The 27,371-nt window shown below is 36.4% G+C and overlaps 3 protein-coding genes across 5 annotated transcripts; 2 read left to right on the top strand and 1 right to left on the bottom strand.

The window, feature by feature from the left end:
* Window positions 1-5,076: 5,076 nt before the first annotated feature.
* LOC141596542 (casein kinase II subunit beta-1-like) lies at window positions 5,077-11,188 on the top strand. Of its 3 annotated transcripts, none has more exons than XM_074416742.1 (5): window positions 5,077-5,606; window positions 8,379-8,588; window positions 9,502-9,611; window positions 9,707-9,872; window positions 10,810-11,188. In XM_074416742.1, the coding sequence occupies exons 1-5, from the start codon at window positions 5,405-5,407 to the stop codon at window positions 10,938-10,940; spliced, it is 819 nt and encodes a 272-aa protein (XP_074272843.1). In that variant the 5' UTR covers window positions 5,077-5,404; the 3' UTR covers window positions 10,941-11,188. The 3 variants fall into 3 exon arrangements, with proteins under 3 accessions (XP_074272843.1, XP_074272845.1, XP_074272846.1); XM_074416744.1 differs by having other exon boundaries at window positions 5,220-5,606; window positions 9,517-9,611; XM_074416745.1 differs by having other exon boundaries at window positions 5,229-5,606; window positions 8,315-8,588.
* Window positions 11,189-19,494: 8,306 nt separating this feature from the next.
* Window positions 19,495-24,486, top strand: LOC141596536 (uncharacterized). Its single transcript, XM_074416737.1, has 3 exons — window positions 19,495-20,796; window positions 22,378-22,639; window positions 23,842-24,486. Exons 1-3 carry the CDS (start codon window positions 19,634-19,636, stop codon window positions 24,019-24,021), a joined length of 1,605 nt encoding a protein of 534 aa, XP_074272838.1. The 5' UTR covers window positions 19,495-19,633; the 3' UTR covers window positions 24,022-24,486.
* Window positions 24,487-25,112: 626 nt separating this feature from the next.
* Window positions 25,113-27,150, bottom strand: LOC141596537 (large ribosomal subunit protein eL43). Its single transcript, XM_074416738.1, has 5 exons — window positions 27,045-27,150; window positions 26,014-26,053; window positions 25,739-25,827; window positions 25,426-25,508; window positions 25,113-25,308 (listed from the first exon to the last, which is right to left on the bottom strand). The coding sequence occupies exons 1-5, from the start codon at window positions 27,045-27,047 to the stop codon at window positions 25,245-25,247; spliced, it is 279 nt and encodes a 92-aa protein (XP_074272839.1). The 5' UTR covers window positions 27,048-27,150; the 3' UTR covers window positions 25,113-25,244.
* Between the last annotated feature and the right edge of the window lie 221 nt (window positions 27,151-27,371).

The following is a 27,371-nucleotide window of genomic DNA, read 5'->3' on the forward strand; positions in this document are numbered from 1 at the left end:
GCAGGTTGTCCTGGGATGCGTGCTGTTCAGGTACAAGACAAGTATTTGGAACTCCCGACAGTTGTGGGTCATTCAAAGAAAGTGGTGACGAATATTATTCGAGACAAACTGAGTAAAAAGGTTCAAGGATGGCGTGGGAATTTATTCTCCAAAGCAGAAAGAGAAATATTGATAAAGGTCGTGGCCCAATCAATCCCTACCTACGCGATAAGTGTGTTTAAATTTCCGCTAAATTTTTGCGATGAGCTTAGGTCTATTGTTTCTCGGTTCTGGCTAGGGCTGAGCAAAACCGTATACCCGATACGGTTTTTAAAACCGTATCGGGTATACGATTTTTAAATTCAAAATTTTGTCGATACGGATCCGACCAGGTTTAACCGTATACCCGGTTTTCGTATACCCGGTTTTTCCGTATATCCGCTTTTCGTATACCCGGATACGAATTTCAGTTGTTTTTTGTTCAATTTATTGCATACGCGATAAAACCGGTACACCCTAACTTAAATTTAATAGTAGGTTACATATTAAAATAATCAAAATTTCAATATTCATTATACAAATGCATTAGAGAATAAGAAAGTGGACAAGTTAAAGTGATTTTGGTTAAATTATTTAGTTTTTGTAAGATATTTTTGGTTTTTTTTTTATTTCTTTTCAAAAACCGTATCAGAAATCGTATAGCCGGTTTTGTTTTTGCCCGACCCGGATACGGTACGGTTTTTTTTAAATCGTATCGTATATACGAAAATCCGTATCGTATATACAGAAATTCGTTTAATTGAAACCGTATACCGTATCATATCCGTATATTAAAACCGTTTCGTATATTTTTGCTCACCCCTAGTTCTGGCAGGGTCTTCATAATAGGACAAGGAAAATTGCTTGGATAGCGTGGAATAAACTTTGTCGACCTAAGTGCTTGGGAGGGCTTGGCTTTCGGGATTATAGACAGTTCAACCTGGCACTTTTGGGCAAACAAGCTTGGCGCATACTTACGGATCGACAGAGCCTTATGTCACGGATTCTTCGGGGTAAGTATTTCCCACACAACTCCTTCATGTTTGCTACTCTGGGTTGTAATCTGAGCTTCACATGGAGAAGTATATTGGAAGCACGGGTTGTCTTGTCATTGGGGATACGGAGGAGAATTGGAAATGGTATTAGCACGAGGGCGTGGGATGATCCTTGGCTTCCAGGTACTAACTCAAAACGGGTCTTGTCCCCGAGGAGAGGAGCTGATGCGGAGATGGTTGTAGCGGATCTTTTTACTACAGACGGTTGATAAGCTTATCGTGTACCTATGCAAAGATAATTACCCTAGACACAAATTAGTGTAGCAATAGGGGTCGAACACAAGGAGACGGGAATTGCGTTGTGAAATGCTATGGAAAGATTCTTATCAAGGTCGATTTCGTTTTGTTTGTTTGTTGTTGGTTTGATGACTAACAAATGTTAAGATGTAAACTATATGATAAAAGGGAGTCTAGGGGAGTCGGGTCACACATGCAAAGGTAAATATATGATCATGTTAAACTCGATATTAATAACTTTGTCAATTGTTTAGGCTTAGAGACACCCACCTTATGATATTAGTGTCAACCATAGACCGGGTCCTAGAGAAACTCTCGTTTATGACTAGGTCGTCCTACTACACATGCTTAGTCTAATCCGATTCCATGCCTCTCGACTTTTAGAACGAATCAACAAACTTAATCAATGAATAAGGCTTTAAACATAGATTAAACGTGACGATGCAAACATGTGATAGAAACAATTAGACAATATTATATCAACCTATTTTAACATTTTACATATTTGATTTTGCATGGCTTCCCTAGCCCCTAGACTAAGGAATTTAGCTACTCATATTAAAGTATAAATTACAAACTTTGTTGAATAAAGTGCTAGACATAATTGTAGAAATGATGTAAACTAAATGATGAAACATATAATAAGAAGAATACTAATGTGATATAATAAAAGTGCTAATGATAAACTATGCGATAACTAAATAGAAATGTAAAAATAGTAGGCTAGAAATAGGAATACCGTAATGGAAATGAACTTGTAAGGAAGAACAAAGTAGAACCAAATGCTTGAATATATAAGTAACCAAATGTTTGATAACTAAATGCTTAACAATATTGAAAACAAAATGTGAAAACTAATGAGAGAAAATATTGCTTAAGGCTATTATAGAGAATATAAGACGTGATAAAAGATAACCCTAATAACGGATTAAGGCCCTTATTTATAAGAAAATAGGGGCATAACATAAAAGTCCTACAGGGGGTCAACCCCGATCGGGGTTGCCACCTCCGATCGGGGGCATGGTTGTCCGGGCATTTCTTCTTAATTCCTCGATTAATTGCTCGAGGAATCTCTATGTTCATGCTTTAATGCTCCTTAATCACCCGATAATGCTTCTTATTCTTAGTATCCAAAGCTCCATAGCATCCAATACTTTCACCTTAATTTGGACTTTCATTTTGGGCTTGACTTTGTATTTGACTTCATTTGTAATTCTTAATTCAATCCATTAAATCTTCATGCAAAAACCCATGCAACTTCATACACTTTAGTCCAATACTTGGTCTTGTTTAGCCTTTGCACTCTAGCTTGCATCTTTGTTGGACTTTAGCTCCTAGAAGCTTAAACTCCTACAAAATATGTGGAAACAAGTAATTGCAACTAGAATAACAAATATTAGCTCAAAACACTATGATAAGTGCTAAATGACATGTAAAATGGAGCTAATATAAGGGGTAAAACAATGTAAATTATGCACTTATCAACGGTCTTCATTGGGACACGCATAAGGTTCGTAGTCTTTTCCTTCCTCTTGAACATGATAAAATTCTGAGCATCCGTATTTGCAAGGCTGACGTGGAGGACATTTGGTGTTGGGAAGGTGAAAAAGATGGTATTTACTCGGTGCGTTCAACGTATCGGTATTTGGTTGGTGTGGGACAAGGGGAGGTGGGCACCTCTGATCTCACTGAAGAAAAGCGGCTATGGAACAGTATTTGGAAGATGTCGGTCTTGCCATGAGTTAAAATTTTCATCTGGCAACTTTGTTGTGATGCGCTTGCGACTAGGTGTAACATTGCTAGTCGTGTTAAGGTTGATGATACTTCTTGCCCATTTTGCTATGGACCGTGGGATACTTCGTTCCATTTATTTCAGGGGTGTGGGTTGGCGGGAGGGATTTGGGATAGGCTGGGATTTGATGTGAGTGATGCGGCGGGTTTGAGCGGGTGAGAGAGTGGGTGGAAAGTGTGTGGAGGGAGTTGGGACTGAGAGATAGAATAGACTTCATGATAGGCTGTTGGGCGATTTGGGAGTGTCGTAACAAAGTGGTCTTTGAGAATGTGAAGGCAAAGGAGGATGACGTTGTGCGCAGGGTGAAGGATTTAGGAATGGAAATGTTTAGGTCGCGGGTAAGTAAAGATAGGAAGGAAGGGAAGGAATTAACAAGAGAGGAGCAGCTGGAGGAGGGGACTGTGAGGGAGAGGCTACCAAGTGGGAGGCTGGACATGAACGTGGAAGTGGTTGTTAGGGGATGGCGGAGACCGGAGAACGGAGTAGTCAAAATAAATGTCGATGCCGATGTGAAGAAAGGGTTGGGTACGGGTTTGGGAGTGGTGTGTAGGGGTGAGGGTGGTGTAGTGATGTGGGGAATGACTTGGCAGTAGAGGTGAGCAAAAATATACGAAACAGTTTTAATATAAGGATACGATACGGTATACGGTTTCAATTAAACGAATTTCCGTATATACAATACGGATTTCCATATATACCATACGGTTTTCAAAAAACCGTATCATATCCGGGTAGGGCAAAAACAAAACCGGGTATACGGTTTTTGATACGGTTTTTGAAAAGAAATAAAAAAAACAAAAAATATCTTACAAAAACTAAATAATTTAACCAAAATCACTTTAACTTGTCCACTTTCTTTTTTCCTAATGCATTTGTATAATGAATATTGAAATTTTGATTATTTTAATATGCAACCTATTATTAAATTTAAGTTAGGGTGTACCGATTTTATCGCGTATGCAATAAATTGAACAACAAACAACTGAAATCCGTATCCGGGTATACGAAAACCGGATATATGGAAAAACCGGGTATACGAAAACCGGGTACACGGTTAAACCGGGTCGGATCCGTATCGACAAAATTGTGAATTTAAAAACCGTATACCCGATACGATTTTCAAAACCGTATCCGGTATACGGTTTTACTCAGCCCTACTTGGCAGTAGTTGGAGGTTATCGAACCTAGTGTGGCAGAAGCAATGGCGATTCTGATCAGTGTGGAAGAAGCTAAGAAGAGAGGTCACGACTATGTCATTCTCGAAAGTGATTGCCTTACGGTGATTGAGGCGCTCAGAACTAAGCGGAAGGGTCGCAGTGATTTGTTTCTTTTACTCGATGACATTTTAGTTTCATGTTCTTCTTTTCATAGTATTCGTTGGTCATTTGTTGGTAGATATGCTAATCGGGTTGCTCATGAGCTTGCTCATGTCAGGCCGTGGCAAGTAGGAATAAGGTATTGGGCGGACGTGTTGCCCAACGATATTGAACATTTTGTGTCGATCGATTTTCAGTTAATGCATTGATACCCCTCTTGGGTTTTTCTCTAAAAAAAATAATAATTGTACTCCGTATTTAGTTTATGTTTAAAGGTCTTTCTAATTAGTACATACCCCCTATTAAAAGCAATGTACAAAAATCAAGCAAACTTACAAGTTATAACCCTAACACTTACTTACTATGGTAACATAAAGCTCTATTATCTAGCCGAATTTGATCTTTGCGGGCCGGGTTGGACCATTTTTTGGCTATGAGGATAGCCCTAATTGGCTAACCTCGACTGATAATCATCACAAGGCTTCTATGGGTCGAGTCTTTGGCCTTTCGGGTCTAAGTAGGGGCCCAGGTTTTGGAAAAAAAATCGGACCGGTTTGTGTCTAATCAATGAACCTAGGCCATTTGATCAGCTTTAGCTATTGGTTAATAGATTTTTTGCCGAGCTATTATTGTAACTACAGTCTACAACAAATGATCTAGAAGAAACAAATTAGAAACCAGAACCGGTTATCGGGTTTTTAAAACTTTCAAAAAAAAAAAAAAAAAAAAAAAAAAATCTGGAGGGGCGCCTGGGCTGGCCCCCAGTGTTGTTGCTTCCGTTCTCTCATCACCACCATCGTCACAATTTCAATTTTCACACACCCGTTAGACATTAGTTAGATATTTTCCATTCATTTTCCCCCAATTATTTCCACAAAACCCTAATTTCCCCAAAATCGAACTCATGCTCAATCCAAATCCCTAATTTCCTTCACTTAAATGCTCAATTCCTAAATCTACCTTCGCCGGATTTGAAATTTTCAAGCATGCATAGAGAAAGAGGACCGCCGTCGAAGTCGCCGGAAATTGGCGGAGTTGATCGGAAAAGATTAAACGACGTGCTTGATAAACACCTTGAGCGTACTTCTCCGTCGACTTCTCGTGGACAATCTAACCCTAAAGATAAAGATAAGGCAGCAACGCCTTCTGATCATTCTGATCTTACTAAACCTATTAATATATCTGATGGTTTGTACTTCCTTCTTATTTTCCGCTTTTTATTGTGTTTTTTTGGTGGATTGCGGATTTAGTGGTATTGTATGATTTTGTTTGAGTATTTGATTGTTTATGAAGTGATAAAGTGATATTGGATGATTTTGCGAATCGAATCGTTTCGACCGAACTGGAAGGCGATTGGTTTTGGTGTTGTATGAGTACATTAGTTGTTGATGCTGTAGGCGGATGTAATTGTATTGTATGTTATTTGTTGCGGTGAATTTTGGGTGTTAGTTGTATTGTACTCCGTATGTGTTTGTCTGTTAAGAAAGTGTAAGTTTGTAGATTGTTTGATAGTTGAGGAGCATTTGATTGTTTGTGAAGTGATAGAGTCTGACATTGCATGGTTTTGCGAATCAAAAAGTTTCGACTGAACTTGAGGATGATTGGTTTGGGTGGTGTATGTGGACATTAGTTGCTGATGCTAGGTGAAATGTTGTGATTGTTGAATGATGAACTAGCATTTGATTAGTTGTGAAATGCAAGGGTGGGTGGGTGGGGTTGCAAATCGTTTAACTGAACTTGAGGTGATTGGTTATGGTGTTGCATGGGGATATTAGTTGGTGGTGTTAGGTGAAATATTTTTGCGGGGGGTTAGGTGAGTGACTGAGTGATATTGAATGTTTTTGCTTGATTGGTTTTGGTGGTGTATGACTATGAGGACATTAGTTGTTGATGCTACAGGAAAATATTGTTTCTGGTTTATTGTGGTGAATTGCGGATTTAGTGCTATTCTATGTTTTCACTTTTGTAGTAAAGTGTAAGTATGTAGATTGTTGGACAGTGAAGGAGCAGTTGGTTACTTGTGAAGTGATAGAGTGATAGATTGAGGTGAGGTGGGGGGTTGTGAATGGTTTTGACTGAAATTGAGGGTGATTAGTGTGGGAGTTGTATCACTTGTATCTAGATATTAGTTGTTCATGTTAGGTGAAATTACGTCGGGGGTTAGATACTTAGATGAGCAATATTGGATGTATGAATCACTTCGACTGAACTTGAGAATGGTTGATTTTGGTGTTGTGTGAGGATATTAGTTGGTCGTTTTAGGTGAAATATTTTTGCCAGGGTTGGATGAGTGATGTTGAATGCTTTTGCGAATGGTTTCGACTGAATTGAGAATAATTGACGTGGGTGCTGTATGAAGATATTAGTTGATGTTAGGTGAAATATTGCTGCCGGGGTTGGATGAGTGATATTGGACGCGTTTGTGAATCATTCGACTGAACTTGAGAATGATTGGTGTGGTTGTTGTATGAGGATAATAGTTGTTGATGTCAGGTGAAATATTTTTTTGCTGGGGTCCTGGTGAGTGATATTGGATGCTATTGTGATTCGTCTCGACTGAACTTGAGGTTGATTGGTCTGGATGCCGTATGAGGATATAAGTTGTTGATGCTAGTCATAAAGTTTTTGCCGGAGGTTGGATGAGTGATATTGGATGTTTTTGTGAATCGTCTTAACTGAATTTGAGAATGATTTGTTCTGGTGGGTCTATGAGGATATTTGTTGTTGATGTTATATAAAGTATTTTTGCCGGGGATTGGTAAGTGATAAACAAGACGTGGGTTAGAAGTCGGCATGCTTTGTAAACTTGTAGTTGTTGGGAGGCTCTTTTTGAGAAAAGGGCTGCTTGAAGCTGAAGGAGTTGATGATCATACCTTTGGTGGCTTTTTAATGAGGTGAATTTGTCGCATCATTTGACATTAACAGTGGGATTATCTTTTAAAGAGAGCTCCATTGTTGTAGGTTAGGATGACAATTATATCATATATGCATGAAATTGGTTTAGATGTTGTATGAGGATGTTAGTTGTTGGTGTTATGTGAAATATTTTGCTGGGGTTGATGAGTGATAAATGAGACGTGGGGTTAGAAGTTGAGACGCTTTATTGCTTGTTAGGCGGTTTTTTGTTTAGGAAAAGGCTGGTTGGAGATAAAAGAAGTTGATGAAGTCGATGATTATGGACCTTTGGAGTGGCTTGTAGATATTTTTTTTTTTTTTTTTTTTTGGGGGGGATAAGGTAAGAAAACTGAGTGGAGTGGCTTGTAGATGATGTGAACTTGCCGTACCAGTTGACTAATAGTGAGATTATCTTTGAAAGAGAGCCATTTTGATGTTTGTGTCTTTGTGAGGTGTGTTAGCTGAGGATAACAGTGATAAGCGTGAAAATTGGCGATTGATTCTTAGTGATGTGGCTTAGATTTGTCAATTATATTGTCTTATACATGATATTGCAAGAGATGAAGGCAAAATTTAAATTGAACTTTTAGATAGATTCTTATTTTCTTGGTATGATTACCTTTGCGTAGATTTTCATTTTATTCCTGATCAGACTTAGGTTATCTGAGATTCGCAAGTGCTTAGTTTGTTTTATTAATTTATTAATCATTGGTCCATTCTTTCTATTTATTGTGTAACAGCAGTTATTCGATATAATTCTCTCGTTCTCAGCCATTTGGATGTGGCATCTGTTTGTTTATAACATAGGAGTTACGGCTCCTTACACATGATCCTCCCTACCCTAAAATTTTGCGATTGTCCTTGTGGCACCAGAGTATTTGTTATTAGTGTTGTATTAGTGATCTTTCTCCCCCTCCTCTTCTGTTACCAGCTTTATCTTTATATCTTTCATAAAGTTTTTCTAATCATTGGGCTATGCGTATTGTTTTTTCTGTGAATAGATACTGAAAGTGGATTTGTGCTCGAATTTATTGGTGCTGATGACTCGTGCTTTCTTCATTGTAGAGGAGTCTGAAACCGATAGTGAAGAATCAGATGTGAGTGGTTCTGATGGTTCATGGATTTCTTGGTTTTGTAATTTGCGAGGAAATGAATTCTTCTGTGAGGTCGACGATGATTACATCCAAGATGACTTTAACCTTTGTGGCTTGAGTAGTCAAGTTCCATATTATGATTATGCGCTTGACCTGATTTTGGATGTTGAATCTTCTCATGGTAAGCTGAAACTCCTTTTTTCCTTTTCCTGTCACAAGACATTATAACTTTGAATGGATCTCTGCATTATGATGAAGGACATAAGGTACAGAAATTGCGTACAAACTGTGTTGGAAGGGGGCGAGAGAGGGAAGTATTTGTGTTGAAATGAATACCTGTATCTTCTTATTTGTCTGTCTGTGACATTTGAGATGAAGAGAGTCTTTTAGTTGTTTTTCTAGGGGTTACAACTTATTTTGGTCTGGGAGGGTAAGATACTCTGATTATAGGAAATGAGATCGACCATACCGGAGAAGTAAGTTTGAAGGGGTAAAGGCCCACCGGGACAAGGAGAGCTTGGAGCGACAAAACGCGTGACGTGGGGCGAAGGTGCGTGCCTTATAATAGACACGGGGAGCGCAGTTTTTGCAAACAGATTCGTATTTTCTAGATAATGTTGTGTGCAATATTTCCTTCGGATTTTAACAAGCGTTGGTTGCTTAATGCTGTATTGATTTAACCAATTTGAGAGATTAGAGAATTGTGGGGGAGATATTGGAGTAGAGAGATGGTGGATGCTGATTTGGCTGAGTAAATCCTCAAGTATGTATGAAAATCGAAAATGATGTAAGAATTGAGATTTTGAATAGCCTCTTCTCGAAATCCAGAAGAAGTAATGGGAATAATATGACTTCATTTCTTGCAGAGGCTATTTGTATTCACCATTTACGTTGTTCCAGACAACTGTTCCAGGGTTAACAAATTTTATAGATGTCAACCATCTTAGATACTAAATGACTGATCTTTAAACCCTGGTTTAAGATATCATTGGTGGATTTAGTTTCAAATTTTAATACGTTACTCAGGTTATTTTATTTCGTGGTTTTGAGATGGCTCATAATCATCTGGTTATTGTTTGTATGATCGTGTTTAGGTGATATGTTTACAGAAGAACAAAATGAATTAATTGAATCTGCCGCCGAAATGCTTTATGGTCTTATTCATGTCCGCTACATCTTGACTACTAAAGGAATGGCTGCAATGGTGATTGTTTGTCCTCCATTTCTTTATCATTCCTTTTAGATTTTTTTCTGTTGTCAATTATTTTCTGATGTATATTATGTTGCATACTTTAACAGTTGGAAAAGTTCAAAAGCTATGATTTTGGGCGTTGTCCTAGAGTTTACTGCGCTGGACAACCTTGCCTTCCTCTTGGTCAATCAGACATACCACGATCAAGCACTGTGAAGATCTATTGCCCAAGATGTGAAGATGTTTATTACCCACGATCTAAGTACCAAGGCAGTATCCTTATAGCCATGTAGGCTGGTTTTATTTTGTGACTTGATGGTGTTATGCAGCGCTGCTAGTTTAATTATCCTTTACTTTGCTAGTTCTAGAAGCTTTGTTTTCTATGCTCAAGATCTTTCGATTTATCTTAATGGGTCTTTTTTTGGAGACCCTGGAGGATCTCATCCCTTATAATTTTAGAGATAGGATGGCCTTGTTTACTAATTTACTAATTTCACAGCAGGTCTGTGTTGTTTTAGCTTACCCAATCTTAATCAGTGGTTGACTGTTTGTGTTCCCTTTTCCGGGATTAGTGGGCAACTAGTATCCAATAACTTACTGCAGTTCTAAACTTCTAAACAAGTGTCATGTATTCTTCTTCTTAGCTCTTTCTACAAACTTTGGTTTGTAATGGCTTGTATGTGTACCAGGCATCCTTATCAATCTTCATTGTTTTTGCTAGAGAACATCGCGTCTGGTGTGTATAGTAGGATGCTATTTTCCAACTCAATTGATTGTTAACTGTTAACATTTTGATGAAGGGCAAGATTTTACATGTCGTAATGTTAGGAGCTTTTGTAAATTATTTGCATTTTATTGACGTGAGTGAATGCTTGCGGGAAGAAATAACTTTTTCTTGGTTTGCTTCATTGTATTTTGAATCGTGTCATGTTTGATGCGTTATGTGCTCATCTTTATATTTTCCTTTCTATCTGTGTTTCCTTCTATTTCCATTTCCAATAGAGCCAATGAATCTCACTATCTTTTGGCTTGGTATTATGATGGATAAACCAAAGTGGTTCACTAAATTGCTTGCACTTCTTTTTACCGTGAAATAGGAGTCATTCGTTGCAATTGTCAATGTAGTTTTCATTATAATATGATGTCAAATCAGTAAGACACTCAGGTAATGCTATTGTTGTTGTATTTGTATTTCCTTGACTCAAAGAAGACGCTGATGGTGCCTATTTCGGAACCACGTTCCCTCATCTTTTTCTCATGACATATGGGAATCTTAAGCCACCACAACCAACTCGGAGCTATGTCCCAAGGGTATTTGGTTTCAAGATCCACAAGCCTTGATGTTAGCCTCCAAGTCTATTTTGGATCCAGCCCATGACAATTAGTCTCTGGTTAGACGTGCTTTCTCTTTCTCCTTTCAGTATATATGCTTCGAATTTTCCTGGTAAACCTCCATTGTTGGTAGGAATGCACAAAATGTACTTCTAGGAAATGAGATCCATGTATGATGGCTAAAGCCGTCTTTGAAATACAGTTTCATGTAAGTTCATTATGTCAAGTTCTGAGTGTTGAATACTGGTTGCCTCTTATTTTTCCTTTCCATTCCGGCAATTGTTAGTTTGTTACCCGTGATCAAAATTACAATTCAGCGTCATGATTTATAAATTTTTGGTAACCCCCTTGTTAAAAAGGATGGATAGTCAATCGTGTAACGTGAGGTTGAGGCTCAAAAGTCCGACACTTGAACACGTATCCGCATCCGACGCCCATACCCGAGTCTTAGTAACATAGGGTATGAGGCTAATATACTACCCCCCATGAGTAGGGGTGTTCATAAAGTGGTCCGGCTGGCAAACCAGACCGGAACAGACCGCATACATTCCGGTCCGGTCTCCGAGTCCACAAATATGTGCTGACCGGTCTCCTGTCCAGTCCAACCTTGAAAAAAGTCCTCAAATTATCTTTTATAGTTGAACTGGTGAAGACGAGATCTTGAGGGTTTCGGTCCGTGTTTCAACCTAACTGGTCCAGTCCGGTCACCAGTTTTGGAGTAATGTTATAAAATGTTCGCTATATTAACATGGTTTTTTTTGCGGCTGAGTCGAATGATGTTCTGTTTTATGACTTTTTCTTTTCAAAATGCTTTTGCTGTTAAATTTATAGTCTATCCGCCGTAGTCAAGCTGAAAATGTCGTACTATTACTCGTAATTTCCTAGCTTTTTTTTTCTCCAAAGTTGAAAAGACTGAGGGGGATAGAAATGTTTAAATTATTTCCCAAGTTATGCTAATTTGGAGTTCCCTTCCTGAAAAAAAGTAATAGATGAAATTCGAGTTCTTGACGTTCAATTGCCTTAAACTTGCATCCTAGAATCCTATAGTGGTAGGCAATGCAGGCATTCTTACTTCCTGTCATCAAATATATAATCACACCAATAATAGTCATAATAATAATAATAGTAGGGGTTATTTGATAAGAATAATCCAAACTATTGGTGATTTTCTCATAATAATCTCAACTCCATTTAATCTCATAATAAACCATTTTAGTGCACTCATTTACTCGTATTGCACTTGGGCCTTTTTTAACCTGCAAAATCAGGTAAATCATCTGGTCATCCCTTTTCTTTTATTTTTTAGTCCCCCTCCTTTCTCCTTCATCACCACCCACCACCACTCCAGTACCTCAAGCCATCAACCCTACCAACCACCTTCACTCTTCATCAACCATTTACACCTCCATTACTCAACTAATGCAAAACTCAAAAATCAATCCAGAAATCAAAGGCGTCAATTTTCAGTCACAAGCCATTATCACTATAATTACACGAGATTCAAGCTCATCACCAAAAATGGTGTCAATGTCCAGTATCGTCATCATCGCCCCTTAAACTCACTTCCCATAAAACTAGTCATATTCAAAGCATGGTGGTTGTTTATACGATGGTCTCAAAGAAAAGCTCAATGCCACATTTGATACTTCTAATTCTCTGAATAATGTTGAATTTCAAGTTATTCGATTACTTTTTCTGGGTTTCTATTTTGTTAATTGCATTTGAATTTGAATTTGGGGATTTTAGGGTTGTTGAATTTTGGGGGTGATTGATTTAGGTTTGATGAAATTAGGTTAGTGTTCTAGACAAAATACGTGCTTCTGGTAGTGTGGGTGCTTGTTACACTGCATTCCTTTATTGTTGTATACGTCTCCATCTCCTTCATTAATTCCACGAAAATCATCGAAAAATGATGATAACTCGCTTTAGAAATTCCCCAAAAGAGAGAGTACATCAATAGATCGGAATGTAGCAGATTGGTGGTGCCAACGGTGATTTTTGGCGTCTGTGATGCTCGGACTCGGATACGAGGATCCGACACGGACACGGATCCGAGGGTCCGATCCTTGAAATCTCAAAAACAAGGACTCGGATACGAGGATCCTAATTTGAATTTGGACTCGGCTAATGTTTTATTTTTTTGAAAATAAATTGATTATTAGTTAAAAAAAATCAAAGAAAAGAAAGGAAAAGTAGTTTCTTCATGTTTAACATGAATGAAGACTTTATTACAGCATTAAATTCATGTCAAGATCACTCTTGATATAGGGTTGCTGTACAAAACAGAGGTTAAAAAACGAAACACTCTCACACCGATTTCTCATAGAAGTCCGTCAAGGATCCATGTCTGGATCCGTGTCCGGATCCTGTCCACCGGATCCTCAGGGTCAGGTGAAGAGTCCGAGCATCACAGTTTGGCGTTGGTTAATTTCCTCAAAAAGTTCATGTGGTGCTAGTGGTGATTTTTGATGTTGGTTTTGGTAGCAGCAGATTAGTGATGTGGTGGTAATTTTTTGGTTTCTAATGGTTGGTGATAGAAAAGTGAAGGGGTGAAGAGGATAGGTAAATATTACTTATTTAAGATTTTTTTTCGAAAGTATGACCTGGTGGGGAGGTAGTAGGTTACCGAATTCAATATAAGATGACGACGTTAATAATACGGTTTATTATGAGATTAAATGAAGTTGGGATTATTATAAGAAAACCACCAATAGTTTGAATTATTTTTATCAAATAACCCTAATAGTAATAATATATGTATGTAGTGTATTAGGTTTCGTCTTTTATTTTCCTTTTTTTTTTGTAAACGATCGTGACATGCTCCTCTTTTACGTGGTTTATGTCCATATGTGCGGTAAATACAGTCTAAATGATGATGTTGTGAAGCGCCATAGTCTCAACTGCACCTTATTATATTTGCTGTTTTAGGGTCAACAAAGCATTCGTTTGAATTGATCAATAAACAACTACGATGATGTCTTGATGCATCACATCATCGTACGCCGCAGTTTTAATGACAAGGTCGAAATTGACGTCAATTATAATACGGAGTAATAATAATAACAAAGTAAGATTATTATTATTGGACAAGTATACAATTACATGTACGATAGTTTTCCAGATGCATATAATCTATCACAAATTCTCATTTAAGACAGAAGTATCGTTACCTGGCAAATGAGCTTAATGTCTTTACAAAATTGTTTAGGTTAAGTTAGCGCGGTAACTTTACGAAGAAACTCGTTAACTTTAGGCTAGCTTGACAACTATACAAAATACATCTCCTGGGTATTTTTGTAGGCACGACTCTTGACCCGTCCTGAACTCATAAGCCCGGACCCGTATCGTTCAAAGCTCTTATTTAATCGCATAATGGATGTGATATTGTGGATGTCTCCTTGTCAATTTATTATCATTATGGATTGGATCACCACATATTGAAATTTTAACCTGTTGGATATTTTTTCTATGTATATATTTGATATTTGATAAATGAACAATTACGTACTCAAACACTCAACTGATACTAGCAGCTTTCAATCATCAATCAAAAACAAGAGAAAAACATATACTAGCAGCTTCATATTCTCTACTTTACATTAAAAGTACCTTTATATAGGGTTAGCCCTATCACCACAGGCTAAAAGGATAATGCCACGAAACCTTGCCCTCTAGAAATAGTGTGTATTAAACTATTGCACTCACACTTTCCGTGGACTAGTAGATATTAATCGTGGCATTATCGGCCGCCTTTTATATTGAGAAGCGCAAATTTTTATTCCAGACGAGCTATTTCAGAGCCGTCTGAAATAAAACGGATCAAATGTAGCCATTTTACGGTAAAATGTTACTATTTTTTGATAAGATATTATCATTATTTTTAGGGTAAAAGGGGACAATTTTAGTTATAATATTTTGTCATAAATAGTTACATTCTATTAAAAAAATGGTGACATTTGGTCCGTCTTATTTCAGACCATCTGAAAGAAGACTTATTGATTGAGAATATATATCGATTATATCTTTGATGTCTTCGAAAAATATGAGTGAATACTATTAAAAAATTTTCCATATGTATTTAATGATAAAAGTTTCTTATTTTTCTTATTTCTCTTTTATAATTTTTTTAAAAATATTCTTCAAAATATTAGAATTCATTTATAAATAAAATTAATGGAGACGTGGAGAATTTATCAAGGCTCCTTACACTTCTGGACTCTGGTGATTATTAGAGCAAGTTCAATGATAAACTAGTTGTTACTCCCTTTATTCCGGTCATTTGTTGTCCTTTTTCATTTTGCGGTGTTCTCAGACATTTGTTGTCCTTTCTATTTTGATAATGAACTTGATGAGTAATTTGATCATTCACACTTTATTTGTTCCACTTGTCATTTAGTAATTGGCCATCTCCTCTTTCTTTGGTTTTTGTGCCAAAAGAAAAGGACAACAAATGACCGAGACGGAAATAGTAGTTTGTTACTAGCTTAACATTGTCATATTATAATTTAAGCTACAATAATTTTGAGAAATCAAAGTATTCCAATGATTTAGCTACATTTATACTAGTTAGAAAAGTAGAAAGCTAATAAAAAAAATCAAAATTTGAGAACCACTATTTTTCTATTGGTTGATTATTTATTGTGGGTCTATTTAAGCCTTCTTAGTTTAATGGAATTTCTAAATTTCAAAGCCCCAAACCAAGCAAGACTACATGGTTAAGCTAGTACGAAGTAGCTTGCAATTTTAAGATAAACTATTGAGACTTGCTTTTAGTAGAAAATTGATTACCTTATAACCTTTGAATATCTACCTAATATAAAAGCTAGGTTTTTTAAAGCTTTTTGATTGGCCAATAAGTTTTAGGATTTGAAAAACTTTTATTTAAATAGGGCCCTTCATGTTCATCACAATCTTTAATTACTCTCTCTCATCTACTATATATACGTAAAAGCTAGGTTTTTTTTAAAGCATTCTTATTGGTCGCTCAATTTTAGAATTATGTGGGCCCACCATGTTCATTTGTAATCTTTTCTTTCTAAAATTCAACAGTCAAAATACAACTTTTACCCCGCTACGCCTTTACTTATTTTAGGAATAATTTATGTCAAACTTTCATCACTTAATAAATTTAATTAAAAAAACAATTAAACTCGAAAAAACATTGAACATCATCAAATTATCACAATTAACAAGTATGTAAGCAAGTAAGAAATATATAATAAAGTATAAAAATACTTAACTAAATATAGCTACAAAGTCGAATTTCTATATTACTCGAAAATATCTTTTCTGTGATAACGATTTCCGTTATTTTTGCTGTATAATAAGGATGAGACAATGAAATACAATGAATTTAAATATGTGGAAAAAAAAAAAAGAGGATTGTCAAGGAAGTAAAGTGAAGCCTAATTTATGGTTATGATTTTGCGTTTGCCAAGTTATTCTAAAAAATCATCACAGACTATTTACTACTCCCTCCTATTCCGAATAACTGTCTCATTTGTCATTTCCGTCTATTCACATAACTGTCCCATTTGCCATATTTGGACATGCTTTTTTACTTTCCTACCCTTGGCTCTTTTCTTTATTTACCACCTCAACCACTCCTAAACCATTATATTCAATACTTTTCATTATTTAACTCCTATATTCTTACCCCTATACAATACTTTTCATTATTTTAACTATATTCCTTAATTTTCGTGACATTGTACAAATGAGACAGTTATTCGGAATAGGAGGGAGTAAGTACTTTAATATTGGGCCCTTTCCTTTAGTCGTTTTATTTTGGTCATTCTAGGATGGTAAGGTAAAATCGTTAGATTAAATTGTGTTAGTTAGACGGTTTTATAAAACACAAATTTTGAGTAAGACGGTTTATCTTTAAACCATCGAGTTCAACGGCTCGGATCAAGTTGAGCCATAAATTAACAAGTTAATTCAGATTCAGGTCCAGCGGGTGAGTCAAATTTTTATGGTCTTGCCATTTACAAAAATTGGTTGGGTCATGCTATCAGGCAAAGTCATATTTTGGCAGGAATAATATTTCCTCCATTTCTAATAAAACGCAAAAGTAAACTCATATACACATCTGAGTTTTGTAAGAAAATTAATAACTCGACATTATACTCTAATGACCGCCACCTATACCGTACAATTTTTGCACGGGATTAAAACTAGTTTCCTTTTATTCACTTATTTCCTCCCTCTTTCGGTTTTCATTTTATGTGGTCCAAATTCAATTGTATATGGGATAGAATGTTTTGTGTGGTCTAAAATTATTTTTTATTTCTTGTATAAAATAGAAGGGGAAGAAATGAGTGAATAGAGGTAAATATTATTTTACAGTTTTACATCAATGCACTTCTTTAGAATTTCAAGTAGGACATTTAGGCTAATTTAAGAAAAACACGCACGTGAACAAATAACATTGTACTTTAAAGAATCCCCTTAAAATTTTCAAAAGGATATTAGCCGGGAAAATAGAACATACATCGAAGTAAGTTTGATTTAACACATTATTTATTTTTTATGATAGAAAAGTGTTCTTATTTGCTCTACTATTATGCTATGACTTCTGCAGAGTAACTTTTAATTGAACTTTTATAAGGTTATTTTAAACAAGTATTGTGTAAAATGGAGTCAAGTTACAAAGAAATTATAACCTATGCTCTTAGTCGAAGTATTAGTGAAAAAAATAATTATTAAAAAACTTCGTTTTATAGTATGTTTATAATTATAAAACACATATCTGTGTATTATAAATTTAACATAACTCTCTTTTAAAGCGATGTTATCCGTTTTAAGCTTACGACTTTAGTACCGTCTTAAATAAGAAATAGAAAATAAAATTCAGCTAGTCTTGCTATAGACTGAATATCCGTCCATAACTAAAGACGGGTCAAATAGCTTGAAAGTGATGACATTTTTTGCCCCCACCACCCCACTTGTTGTTTGTCTTATTATGAATGTGGTATTGTATTTGACCCGTCTTTAGTTATAGACGGATATGTGCCGTCTATAATGAGCATATCCGTCTATAATGAGCATATCCGTCTATAAAATTGGATCCAAATAATTTGAGTAGGTATAAATAAAATGCTTTGTAACTAAATGAGATAAAAGTGGAAAAATGTCAAAAATAATAGAATGAATTTATAACTAAGAATTATGGAAATGAAGGGCTAAAATAGGCATTAAAGAATGACACCACATAATCAAACTGATATAGACCATGTAACCACTACACCACTAAATATTTAGTGAACCAAAGTTGGCGGGTGTGAGTGGTAAGGCCTCTCATCTCTTAATCAAGTGGTCAGGGGTTCGATTCCTGATTCTTGCGAATGAAAGCCAAACTTGGGAGGGGTCAACCCATTAAATTGCCTTCAGTATTCCGAAGGAGATTGCCCCAACTGTCGGTAGGAGATACTCTTGGTCAACACCAAACATTTAGTGATCCTTATTGAAACTAACCTGTAAATATTTCGAAACAAAAGGGATGCATGTGAATTTCTTGCAACCCCTTTAGAACCGCCACTGATTGTGTCCTTAAAACATGAACTTTTTTGATGGACCGAGGTAATAATTTTGAAAAAGCATGATAATGCTATAATGATTTTAAGTATTTTATGAACCCATAATATTGCAATAAGTTATTATAAGATTTATAGTATAATTCAAAATAAGACGATCGCTAAATTTTGTAACATTGTCATGAATGATGGCAAATTAGCAAGAATAAAATAATGTACTAAGAACATTATCACGGCGAGACCGCAGACATTAAAATGATCACAAAGAATATGAAAATACAGTTATTAAAACACATAATATAGACAATTGTCGGAAAAAAAAAAACACATAATATAGATTACTAAACACATACTCGGTTAAAAGCTATTATCGTTAATATTAAAAGAATGGTCAATCTAATATGCGTGGTTTACAAGTTATTGAAATTTTTTAAGTCTCTTCTTAAGACGACATTATCCGTTTTAAGATGAAAATTGATCAAATATGCTCTCACTTGTATGTATAGGTCAAATCTTTTGTAATCCTTTAAGCATACTACTTTTGTCTCATCTACCATGCACGACCTATATTCATATATTCCCAGACGTTTATACACTACAAACCTAACAAGAAAATAGCGCATACAAATTCACTCCTCATCCAAAAAGAAAATACTAATGAAAAAACACTAAACCCACATAATTCACTACTCTAAAATAATTTTAGGATAATTTACCATAAAACCGTCCCGAATATTCAAGATTTATAATATCACATCACAAGATTATCTCATCCTTTAAGCGTGACCTCTAATTTCAAAAAAAAATTCCACTTTTTCCCCCTCTCACTATAATCATTAATCACCATCAACTGAAACGAAGAAATCGCAGATATAATTTCTGAAAAATATCATTTTCATCATCAAATGTCATACTCATCATCATATCATATACTTATATCATCACATATATGTCCATTAATTAACAAACGGTTTTTCTAACGTGTACCATCATCGTTTACATATATACTGTATGTTTCATTAGATAATAATCTCACTTTTTCACAAACCAAATAAATAGATAGATAAAAAAAACCAAGAAAAAATACAAACTCTTTGAAATCAACAAAAATTGTTCAAAAAAAAGATAAGATTTTTGGCAAAGTTTTTGGTGAATTTCCATATGTAAATGCATCAGAAGAAATCTGAACTTCAGATCGGAAAGGAAAGCAGTGGCATCTCTTCCGATTTTAATCCAAGTCCACCCCTTTTATTTTCTTCATTAATTACCCAGAAAAACCCTAATTTTCATCATAATCATCAACTTTTTCAATCTAATTCACCTTTTATTCCATCATTTGATCTTAATTCTAGGGTTTTGAACATTACCCATGTGAAAAATGATCATAATTTTGGGTCAATTTCACCAATTTCATCAATTTCTGGAGCATCTTCATCAACAACAACACCCCATAAAAGACCTTTGATGAACCCTAGTTCATCTCTTGTAAAGTCACCAACTTTACCTTATTCTCTTAAGAATTATCCTTTTTCAGCAATACCCAATTCTTCAAAGTTGAAGTCATTTAAGTTGGATTGTGGGAATTGTCAGTTATATCTGATTTCATTGTTTTCGACGACAAAGACGGTTGTGTTTAGGATAATAAGGCGGTTGCGCCATTTGAGACGGCTTAGGGTTCATTTAAGATTGTTGTTGTTGCTTGCTTTGCCATTTTTTTACTTCTTAGTTTCGCACCCAAGTCACTCTTTTATTCTTGATTTTCTTAGTGCATTTGCATTTTCAGCTGCTCTTTTATTTTCTCTGAATCTTGCACTTCCTAGATTGCCATCAATTAGGGTATTTTTGAATCGTTCGTTTCATTTCCCAATTAAGCTTAAGTCAAACCCTTCAAGGGTTTCTAGACCTTTGCCTGTGTTTTGGTCAATTGGGTCGAAGTCTAAAAGTGAGAAGAAATTGAGTTCAGGATGTTTAGTTCAAGTTTATAGTAATGGGGATGTGTATGAGGGTGAATTTCATAAGGGGAAATGTTCAGGAAGTGGGGTGTATTATTATTACATGAGTGGGCGGTATGAGGGTGATTGGGTTGATGGGAAGTATGATGGGTATGGAGTAGAAACATGGGCTCGAGGTAGTCGATACCGAGGGCAGTATAGACAAGGTCTTAGACATGGGTTTGGTGTATATAGGTTTTATACAGGAGATGTGTATGCTGGTGAATGGTCTAATGGACAGAGCCATGGTTGTGGGATTCATACTTGCGAGGACGGGAGTCGTTATGTTGGTGAATTCAAGTGGGGTGTTAAGCATGGGCTTGGTCACTACCATTTTAGGTAATTTCATACTTTGCTTATTTGATGAGCATGTTGTGTTTTTTTTGCAAGTATTAAATGTTTGTCGATTATATATTGTTGGATTCGTCATTGATAACTTCATGCTTGCTTCATGATTGGTACATTTGTGCTGCACATGAGTCATGTACATGATGCCTTGTCAGAATTACTTGGTTAGTTTTCAACTTGCCTTCATATGTTTGTGATAGTTGATATCAAATAGCTTAAATTTATGTTTGTAAGTGTACGTATGTAGAGTAAACACTACGCATTCTTGTTATGATCGTGCAAGTATTTCTGTTTAATGATGAGGAAAAAATATACGAAGTATTTGCTTTTGAGTAACTGGCAGTTTGTTGTGGAGTTTATTTGTGCCATTGTTTTGTTCTCGAGTTTATTTGTGCTAACACAGTTTGTTGTGGAGTTTCACTGGACACTACATATGCACACTTGGGAATCTTAAAGAGACACATGTTGTATTGTAAACATCCTGCCCTAGGGTGAAGGCTGTGATGAGAGAACGGTTATGGTTTCATGGGCTGTATTTTATTGTTATCGTTGTTTAGCATATGAAATAAGATGGATGAGGGCTAAAATTGCATGCAGAAAGATCAAGTTATAGAAGTATGTAAATAGTGGTCATACTTGGATCCTTAGCAGTAGGTTATAGAAGTATCTAAGTAGTGGTTATACTTGGATGGGTATCATGAATGATTGACACGTACATAGTTCGCATTGTGAAGAGTGTGATGGAAGACATTTGAGCTATACATAATCCTTGTGCTGTCGTATGAGTTTATGGGTAAAAATCATCTGGACTGCTACTGAATATTTACGTCACATAGACATCTTTCACCTCAATTGACCCAGAAGCAAAAATAATCAGTAGTTGGTGCTGTTTTGTTGTCCAGCATTTCAAAATTGTCAGTATTTCTTTTCTGTAAGATGGTGGCCTCCGTTCACCTGACCTCACTAGTAACTTACTAGGACATCAGTTTGGGGATGAAGACTTTGCTTGTGCTATGAAAACTTTTTATCAATCAATAGTCTATTAGTCACATCTTACTTTATTTTCCGACATCTAGCATCCGTACTGTGTTCTAAACCTCTTATTCTATCTTTTCACATGCCACTCTGGCAAGGAATGACAGCGCGTGATTTAATGCATCTCCATTCTTGTTAAGCACTTGGTATTAAGTCTCAAGTACTTGGCTAGGTGATCAATGATTCTATGTGGTTCCATGTTGTTGCGGAGCATGCCATGTCTTGAGGAATGTGATAATAGTAGTGGTCAGATGTGATTATGTGAAGCAGCGTCCGAGAAACAAAATTTGTTTGGTGGCTTAGTTTTGCTGAGAGATCAGTTTTGTGATCTTGTAGCAGCTATAATTTTGCCATCTATTTGGTAGCACTCGTATTCCGAATATTGACATGTGCTACATTATTGCAGGTCTAATTAGGTTTCCTACAAAATCTGCTCTTTATGTACTATGGGTGGTAACCTTCAATGTGGTAATTTATGCAAAGTTTGTAAACGCTTGTGCTTGGATATAACCCTTTACTCTTCCTGGTATTGTTCAGGAACGGGGACACATATGCTGGAGAATACTTTGCCGACAAAATGCATGGGTTCGGAGTGTATAAATTCGCAAACGGACATAGATACGAAGGAGCGTGGCATGAGGGAAGAAGGCAAGGGCTTGGGATGTACACATACAGAAGCGGAGAAACCCAAGCAGGCCACTGGCATAATGGGATACTTGATGTTCCTAGCACACAAAGTGCTACCTTTCCAGTTTCTCCTGTCGCTGTTAATCATTCTAAAGTGCTCAACGCTGTCCAGGTCAGCTATTGGATAATGCTTTGTATCTGTTTTTTCTTCTTACTTTCCTTTTCTGGGAGTCCTGGTTTAATCTTCCGACTGCTTTTTTTTGCGACCTTTTTTTTTCCTTCCAAAATTGTTCATATATACATGAATTATTTTTTTTTTGGTAAAAAGACATCACTTTATGGCATAAATTTGCCTCTATCTACAATTTGCGCGCTTCACCTTTTTTCCCATCTCATTGTGATGTACATGTTGGTTGCTACTTACTACATTGTCATCGTGTGCAGTATCGTTTTGTTTGTAGGGTACCCTTTATTTATTGTCAGAACTCCCTTGTTTTTGTGCTTGTGCTTTTACCTGGGGACACATCTCTTCTTTTTATCCTGCTTTTCTCCCTTTAAAATTGCAAGATAAGAGGCAACATTTTAATGAGATGCACCTAAATGGCATGGGAAATTTGCCTTAACTCAAAGATACGGCCTATCTTTAGCAAGTTAAAAGCTGTTTGGGAAACCCTGCTTTCCGTTCTTCGAGAGAGTGGAGTTGGCTACAAGAACTCATTGGAACTGCAACACTTTGGGTTCAGTCTATCGTTTGTAGTTTTTAAAACTATTGGAGTGTGAGCTTTCAGTATCTGGTTAATTGTGCTTTTCGACCAGCTCTTATAGTTTCACCCTTACGAACCTGGTGATACCTCGATTCTGTATTTCATTTCTTTGACATCTTTGCAATAACTTATTCGGATGAATAATTAAAATGATGCTCATTGTTTCTAGTTTGCTTTGCATATGTTGGGTGAGCTCCATTGCCGAATAATCACGTTCTGGATTTTACACAACTCTTGACTTTGCGTCAAAATAAACATGTATTGATGTATGATTGCCTCAAGTGGGAGCTGTGGGTAAAGAAAGTGCTCCTTCAGTAGTCAGTACCTCCGTCCCATTTGCATTGGCCCCTTCTAACTCTTCTTTTCAATGATGTTGATATTTTACCTTAAAGCTGCAGCTTTTATAAAATGATATTTAAACATAGTATTTCTACATATATGCGAATAAATTAAGAAGTTGAGATTGGCCAACTATCAAAGTCAAATAGGGACTATAAATGGGATGGGTTTGTCTTAAAGAAACAGTTTTTTTTTTTTTTTGGTCTATTTGTAGTTACTATAGAGTAATGCTTTGCATTGACTCAATAAGTTGGTTGCTATATTTGATCAGGAAGCAAGGCGGGCAGCCGAGAAAGCTTATGATGTGGCCAAGGTTGATGAGAGGGTGAATAGGGCAGTGGCTGCAGCTAACCGAGCAGCCAATGCCGCCAGAGTTGCTGCAGTCAAAGCTGTTCAGAAGCAAATGCATCACGACGCCCAGCATGAACATCTTCCAATTCAAGTGGTATAACAACCACACTTCACCAAACTCATCACTAACTTCATGAGCCATTTCAGAACGGGAAAAACATAGATCGATGTCTGGCACAGAATCTATAATCGGCTTTTTGCATTTCGATTTCTTACCTCGAGAAGGCTTAACACTATCACTTGGCAGTCCATCTCGACATCTCATGGTCGAGAATGGTGTTATTCTAGCTGGTGTAATCTCCCAGTTTGTAGCATCCTCATTCCTTTAGCGAATTGGAGGATAGGCTACTGTAGTTTTGGTTTTAGCTTCAGTCTGTAAATTGTGGTTTAGTTGATGTCATAGGTTTAAAACCTGACTTCAGCCACTATTGTATCATTGTTATATTATCTTTCAAACTACAAGTCCCATGTTTGGAAGGCTTTTCATTTTAAGTACCCAAGTCGATGAATAGAGAGATTTGTAGAAACGCTCACGGCTTGTGTGGATAATATACTTGGGTGGTTACATTTCGTTAGCTGTCAATTATTTTTTGTTATGAAGTTGCTCCTCAAAAAAATGAAAACATGGTCTGATTTCGACTACTAGTTGGTCTAGTTCGCGTGTTATTGTTAAGGAATTTAGCTGTGAGAAACTCTGTTGGAGTTGGTCGTGAGCATCGGAATTACTTGTTTGCCAGTTATATGGCATCTGCATTAACTCATTCACTTGGACACCAAGCACTCGTGAAATGGTAGGTTAATTAGCATAAAACAACGGGTTTGAAGATACCAAAAAACAGGGGAGAATGGGAGACAAAAGAACGATGGAAGAGGAGAAGAGTTGAAGAAAGAAAGCAGTCTTCGAAACTTTAATCATTTAGAGGATCATAATTTGCCTTGTAAAGATGATAGAACTAGCAAGGGTGATCGCAGCTAATCAGGCAAAATTTAATTGTCGAGATATATTTCCTCCACATGGACATGGAGACATACATCCCTACGAGTAGGAGTGTGTGACCATCGACAATCACCCATCAACTGCAAAATAACTAGACTTACGGAGTACATGGCAGTGTTTAACGACTGGATTGAAGTCTAGCACATACGATTTGGTAAAACAGAAGCTGAGGCGATGTAAAAGAGACGGAGATATAAATCCAAACAAGTCAAACGATTAAAACTTCTAAGAACAAGCATCCTTTCAAAGGTCTGATAAGGTTACAACTGTAATTAACCACAGTACAAAAATTTCTACTTTCTTGAAAAAGATAAGCAGGCAGATGTTTAACTCTCGGTCTGCTCCCTCAAACGCCTGATTGTACTCCTGACTGTGACTGCACTGGCGGTGCTGTAAATGAAAGTAAAAAGAAGGTAATAAGCAGCCAGTTGTAACTTGTAAATAGAAAGTTCGAATCACTGAAGTCAAATAAGCAGAAAATAGATTAGACAAGGAAAAAGGTATTACTTCAATGTGTAAGCACCACCGGCCTTGACCTTTCCACAATCCTTGCATCCCCAGATTCCGACTGCCTTTCTCTTCACGGCATACTGCAACATTAAAGTTTTTATGCAATTAGATCATATACTTTCTATTCACTTGAAGTTGCTACATTTAACTTCTTTTTGTGAGACATTCAAATCAACTTCAAGCATTTATATCTTGCGTAAGAAACCGCATACAAAAACACAACAATCTGAACGTGGGTCTCACTCTTTTAAAACATATGTTTGATCTCACCAAATGAAAATGAGGGGTGCCAAATATATGGGACTATTACCTTGCCACAGAACTCGCAGAAGTACTTGCTGTGCTGCGACACCTCCATCTTCTTAATCTGCTTACGAAGACTGGCACCATAACGGGTACCTAGACAGTTTATTAGTTAGTATTTCTACAATATCCCTAATAAAAAAAATGAACACTAAACCAATCAGAAGGAGAATCTTAAAGAGAGATTCTGAACACCAAGTCCTCAGCAGAATATAAACAAGCATTACACCATAGTCTATCTGTAGACAATTAGACAACAACAAAGGCAGCACGAGAACTCACCATATTTCCCGACGATACCAACCTTCTTGGTTCTCTTGGCCTGCAAGCATCATTTAAAAGCAAATTAATTACAACAGCAGGTAAGAAAGGGACTTGCTTCACAGAAAATTTGCTAGAAGTAACATGTAGCCATAAACAAGTCAACAATTAGTGCTTGAATGATCAACCAAAACATTGAGCTCGATTTCATTTCTAACTTTGCAAACATTGATGGGATCATTTGTTCTACTTGAACTTCTACATCTAAGTTGTCAATTATTCATCAGGATAGCTCTTTCACTGCCTATAAAATAGAATGAAACCCTCAATGCTTTCTTATAAGCACAGGGCTATGTTACTGTCACTCTTATTACGTCCTCGTGTACCCCTGTCCAATACTCAACACTGGGATATCGGGGGTCTGACGCTCACACACCTGATTTTTAAGCCAAAACACGCATATTTTTTCATAAAAATAGTAGAGTCTGGCACTTGGAGAAGTGAACAACCAATACCAAAACCTCATTTTTAAGCCAAATCACATTTTCCAGTGTACCACCAAGGCTTGCACGAGGCAAAGCCGAGGATCGCCTTTTCAAACTAATCTTCGTAAATTGACAATCATCACTTATCACATTCCTAACTTAACTAATCAAATTTCCACACGAAAAACCTTGTACCTCAAATCCTTTTTATCAAACGCATCAACCGATTTACGCAAAAATAAACTTAATAAACCAAAATAGCAACTACATCAAACACATTTAGCAATCAACAACTCAGAAATCGGTAAACTTTTTACAATCTAACGCGTAAATCTAACACAAAATAAATCATGAATAAACACCGTAATTACTTCATATTCAATGAATCAATAATGAACTAAAAAATCCAAACAATGCCTAAAAATCAGATCAAAAAGTAGCTAACAAATCGTAAATCAATCATTTAACAAATAAAATTCGAACAATCGAATATCAAGCTAAGATTATACAGTGAATCAACAACAAATGCCGATGAATTGAAAGAGGAAAGAGGATTGAGAGAAGTACCATTTCGAAATGTGACGACGGCGTAAGGAAGAACCCTAGGAATTGTAATGGAGATTGTAGTGATTGGGATTGGATTAGGGTTTTATACGGACCTTGCTTTATGTCATTTAGGTTTTTGTTTTGTTGGGCCTTTCATTTTAGTAGGACTTGCATATGTGGTTGGTTATTTCGACTGGCTACTCTCGTAATTGGCCCAACGGTAGTTATGAAGCTAGGTAGCACTGAAACGGAGACGTGACACGGCATCAATCAATCAATATCAATACTATATATTAATTCCAGAAACCAAGGGAGTTCAATGTAATTAAAGAAATTTATACAAATTAA

The sequence above is a fragment of the Silene latifolia genome, chromosome 8 (assembly GCF_048544455.1).
Source record: "Silene latifolia isolate original U9 population chromosome 8, ASM4854445v1, whole genome shotgun sequence".
NCBI lineage: Eukaryota > Viridiplantae > Streptophyta > Magnoliopsida > Caryophyllales > Caryophyllaceae > Silene > Silene latifolia.

Excerpts from the sequence above, each read along its gene's own strand:
- LOC141596536 (XM_074416737.1), top strand. The coding sequence starts at position 19,634 with ATGCATCAGAAGAAATCTGAACTTCAGATCGGAAAGGAAAGCAGTGGC. Across the intron at positions 20,797-22,377 it reads CTTGGTCACTACCATTTTAG|GAACGGGGACACATATGCTG; the intron begins GTAATTTCATAC and ends GGTATTGTTCAG. Across the intron at positions 22,640-23,841 it reads AAGTGCTCAACGCTGTCCAG|GAAGCAAGGCGGGCAGCCGA; the intron begins GTCAGCTATTGG and ends ATATTTGATCAG.
- LOC141596542 (XM_074416742.1), top strand. The coding sequence starts at position 5,405 with ATGCATAGAGAAAGAGGACCGCCGTCGAAGTCGCCGGAAATTGGCGGA. Across the intron at positions 8,589-9,501 it reads GGATGTTGAATCTTCTCATG|GTGATATGTTTACAGAAGAA; the intron begins GTAAGCTGAAAC and ends GATCGTGTTTAG. Across the intron at positions 9,612-9,706 it reads CTAAAGGAATGGCTGCAATG|TTGGAAAAGTTCAAAAGCTA; the intron begins GTGATTGTTTGT and ends ATACTTTAACAG.
- LOC141596537 (XM_074416738.1), bottom strand. Across the intron at positions 25,828-26,013 it reads TGGTATCGTCGGGAAATATG|GTACCCGTTATGGTGCCAGT; the intron begins GTGAGTTCTCGT and ends TAAACTGTCTAG. Across the intron at positions 25,509-25,738 it reads TCTGCGAGTTCTGTGGCAAG|TATGCCGTGAAGAGAAAGGC; the intron begins GTAATAGTCCCA and ends TTAATGTTGCAG.